This window comes from Lycium barbarum, chromosome 5 (assembly GCF_019175385.1).
Source record: "Lycium barbarum isolate Lr01 chromosome 5, ASM1917538v2, whole genome shotgun sequence".
NCBI classification, from domain to species: Eukaryota; Viridiplantae; Streptophyta; class Magnoliopsida; order Solanales; family Solanaceae; genus Lycium; species Lycium barbarum.
The window spans coordinates 91,502,863-91,507,020 of NC_083341.1; the positions used below are offsets into that span (position 1 = coordinate 91,502,863).

At 42.5% G+C, this 4,158-nt stretch overlaps 1 protein-coding gene across 1 annotated transcript; it reads right to left on the reverse strand.

Moving 5' to 3' along the window:
- Nucleotides 1-2,502: 2,502 nt before the first annotated feature.
- LOC132639566 (uncharacterized) lies at nucleotides 2,503-3,426 on the reverse strand. The gene is made up of 2 exons (XM_060356004.1): nucleotides 3,092-3,426; nucleotides 2,503-3,040 (listed from the first exon to the last, which is right to left on the reverse strand). Exons 1-2 carry the CDS (start codon nucleotides 3,424-3,426, stop codon nucleotides 2,503-2,505), a joined length of 873 nt encoding a protein of 290 aa, XP_060211987.1.
- Between the last annotated feature and the right edge of the window lie 732 nt (nucleotides 3,427-4,158).

Here is a 4,158-nt window from a genome sequence, read left to right on the forward strand (position 1 = left end):
GATGAAAATAAGAGGTAAACCCCTTTTTATATTGTTCTAGAGTCAATTTGCACCGACTTACAATGTTCGCGCACTGTAGCTGGCGCGTTCTCGCACTGTAGTTGGGCGCGCCTCTGCTCCGCCGGCCTAACTTGTAACGTGCATAACTCTCTACTCCGATGTCATATCGACGAGCGGTTTGTTGCATTAGAAACTAGACTCAATGAACTTCAATTTAGGCTTTTGTTCTTTCTCAAGACTCCTGATATACTAGGAGATATACTTCTCTAAATTTGACCCAAAATTTCTATCCAAAATTCTGCCAAATTTTCCTAAATTTTGGACAAACTTATTTTCTTCGATTTGCTTGATCCCAGAACCTTTAGACACTTGCTTAACACTTGTTAAGAGTATTCCTTAACCTTATAAGGGTTCCATGACCTCTCCGAGCTTACGTTAGTTTACTCACGATGCAAACGACGCGAACATTTTTGAGGTGTAACATTTACCCTACACGCGATGAGAATGGCCTTGCGAATCCCCACTAGTGTCTCATTATGTGATGCCCAGAACCGGGAGATAATGAAGGATAACCAAAATTTCGCTTCAATGTTGAGAGTCACCTTCACAACATCAGTCTTAGGCTTTATCCACGGAGGAGTAATTCTCGGAGCTACTATGACCTCTGCCAACCAAGCTCATTTGGTCTCAGCCACATTTTGCTAAATCATGTCCTCAAACTCACTGTGAGGTGTGCCCTTGGTCCTAAAATATTCGATGTTGATTCCTTCGTGGAATAAGGGTACAACCTCTCCTCTCATCATACAACCCCCCACAGCTTTCTTCTTCTTGCCCATTTGCACACCAAGACTGCGTAGAACTCTTTGACGATTTAGGGGACAAATTTTTTGGGCTCTTTAGTGGACACCATCCAGTTTCGTTAGTGCAATTTATCCACGATCCTGGGAAACTATTCTTCCAGCCCAGTGAGACTGATGCGTTTATCAAGGTTGAAGGAGCGTTTAATGTCTTAACGCTCCTTCACCCCTTCAATTGCCGATCTAAGGCCCCTTTCTCTGTTAACCTGGGCCTCAAATCTTCGGCAGATCAGATCATCAGTATTTGCCGGGGTTCCTTGGGCTGTAGGGGTCGGCTGAGGTGTCGAGGGTGTGGTGGATGGCCCCTCACCTAAAGTTGGCCACTTCTTTTTCTTTCCAGTCAGGCTTGCTGGGTTCTTTTGTGCCAAATTCTTTTGTCCAGTCATCCTGTACAGTCAACAAACATCCTAAGAAAAACAAAAAGGAAAATCTTTTTGATGTTTTTATGGTATAAAGAACTCAATAAACTAACAATGATGCAAAGGAAATAGAAAAAAATCAAGGGAAGTAGAGGCAAGATGCGCCCGCAAAAATGAGATTGCGGCGCCGTAACCACAAAGTTGCGGCCTCAAACTCAAGATACGGAGCCGCATCTTGCTCACAAACTTAGGGGATTTGGCTAGGCCACTGTCAATTTAGTACAGGATGCGATGGAGATATGACTCTACAAACTAAGTTTGCGGTCGCAAACTCATTTTGAGGTCGCAAAACTCCATCGTCATCCCCAAAGTTCAAACCTAAGCCACAACTTGCAATTTCTAACCATTTTCAGGCAATTATCCCCCAACCACAATAAGCAGTACCAACACTATTAAGCTACCAACAAGCAATCCCTACCCTTAATCGAACAAATTCCATACATGAACATTCAAATCCCACAAAACCACTGCAAATCAAGTTAAACAAATGGGGATAAGGTTCGCGCATCACACTAATGCTACAAGGTCATTTCATAGGCTAATACCATGCTTAGATTGCAAGATTTGAAATAGTTAAAGTCATAAGTCATATAACATACCTTATAGATCAAAAGTAGAGAGTGGCAAGTGTGAAATTGTTGATTACGAGCCAATTGAAGCACCAAACATGAAGATGGGATGGGATTGGGTCGGATTTAAGGGATGTATGCTTGAAATTATAATTAGGGGTAAAAATGGGAAGACGAGTCGCATTTGAGACTAAGAGGGAAAAGAATGAAAAATGAGTTTCAAAACAAACCTTATATACCTTTGGAGTATGCACAGGGAATGCGGTCGCATATCGAGTTTGCGACCTCGCATTCTCTTCGCAAACTCCACTTACCTGATGTGGCACTGGCTGAGAGGGTTGAGCAAAGTTGTAGCCACAACTTGCTCACAAACTTTATTTTTTTCTTTGGTCACTGCTTCTGTGGGGTGTAGATGCGGCTGCAACTTTTCACCGCATCCCAAGATGTGGTACCGCATCAAGGCCGTAAATTCATCCCTGCCTTTGATTTCTTGTTTCCTTTTCCAATTCTTCCAAGAGTCCATTTTTGAATTTATTTTCCCTTTCATTTCCCTGCATCCTTTCATCCTACATACTTAAGCAAACACTAAACAAAATACTTAGGTTTCCTCCCAAGAAGCGCTTGAGTTAACGTTGTGGCACGACGATTTTACCTTTTTCATGGTTCGTTGAGGTAGGTGACCTCAATTGTCTTTTCTTCATTGGGTAAGCCAAAGTAATGCTTAACCCTTTGCTCGTTCACCTTGAAGTGCTCTCCATCCGGACCAACAAGTTCAATTGCTCTATGTGGGAACACTTGTGTTACTTCAAAGGGACCTGACCACTTAGACTTCAATTTACCCAAAAACAACCGGAGCCTTGAATTGAACAATAACACTCGGTATCCGGGGCTAAAATCCCTTTTCAAGATCTTTTTGTCATGGAAATGCATCATGCGGGCCTTGTAAATGGAAGAGCTCACACAGACTCTAAATCGGAATTCAACCAGCTCATCAAGTTGATCCAACCGCAATTGTAAGGCATCACCCCATTCAACATTCAACTTTTTCAAGGCCCAAAATGCCTTATGTTCAAGTTCCACTGGGAGGTGAAAAGATTTTCCAAATTTCAATTGATAAGGGGACATGCCAATTGGTGTCTTGTATGCAGTTCGATAGGCCCATAGAGCATTATCCAACTTCCTTGACCAATCGGTCCTATTTGCATTTACCGTTTTGGAGGGAATATTCTTGATTTCCCCATTTTACACTTCAACTTGACCACTTGTTTGGGGATGATAAGGGGTGGCAACTCTATGCTTGACTCCATACTTTTCAAGAAGCGTTTTGAACAACCGGTTGCAAAAATGAGATCCCCTATCACTAATGATTGCCCTTAGAGTCGCAAAACTTAAGAATAGGTGCTTTTTCAAGAACCCGGTGACACTCTTTCCTTCATTATTGGGAAGCAAAACGGCCTCCACCCATTTAGACACATAGTCCACGGCCACAAGGATATACTTGTTACCATAGGAACTCACAAAGGGACCTATAAAATCGATTCCCCAAACATCAAACAATTCTACTTCAAGAATTGGCTCCATCGGTGTCACACCCTAATTCCACTAGGGTGTGATGGGCACCCGACCCCACATCCGGAGCCAAGCGAACCCACAGACCTTTAGGGCACACATAATCTTATTAGACTTTTAAATCAAATAAAAAGGAAATACATAATAACCTCTCAAAATATTCTTTTCGATGCTTTCCAAATCAAGCAGAATCTGTGATCACATAGAATTTAATAGATAATACAGAATGACGTATCGGCTGACGAAGCCGCTTTACACAACTGACATACTATACCCACGACCCTGTCTGCAAAGTCTCTAACATCAATCCAGAAAAGCATAACATACAAACTCTGACTCGGCAGCACTCCAGGAGCAAATGGAGCTTACCAACTCTGCTGGAACATCCTCTACAATAACTTCACATCATCTGGGTGTACCTGCGCGGCATGAAACGCAGCGCCCGAAGAAAGGGGGTCAGTACGGAATATGTACTGAGTATGTAAAGCATGAGATACAGTAATCAGAATCATAATCTGAGCAGGGAGTACAGAAAATAAGTGCAATAACAGGAGTATCAAAATGCTTACTCATAAAACATAGGTAATGCAAGTCAGAACATATGCCATATCCGGCCCCATTATGGGACACGGTGGATAGAACGTGGTTGCCACCCCGTCACTGGCGCCACAACACAGCATAACTCCAGAGTAGGGAATATCTCTGTAACATATCATAACATATCAGATGGCCATATCATATCAT

Excerpts from the sequence above, each read along its gene's own strand:
- LOC132639566 (XM_060356004.1), bottom strand. The coding sequence starts at position 3,426 with ATGGAGCCAATTCTTGAAGTAGAATTGTTTGATGTTTGGGGAATCGAT. Across the intron at positions 3,041-3,091 it reads ACAAGTGGTCAAGTTGAAGT|GACCGATTGGTCAAGGAAGT; the intron begins GTAAAATGGGGA and ends AAATGCAAATAG.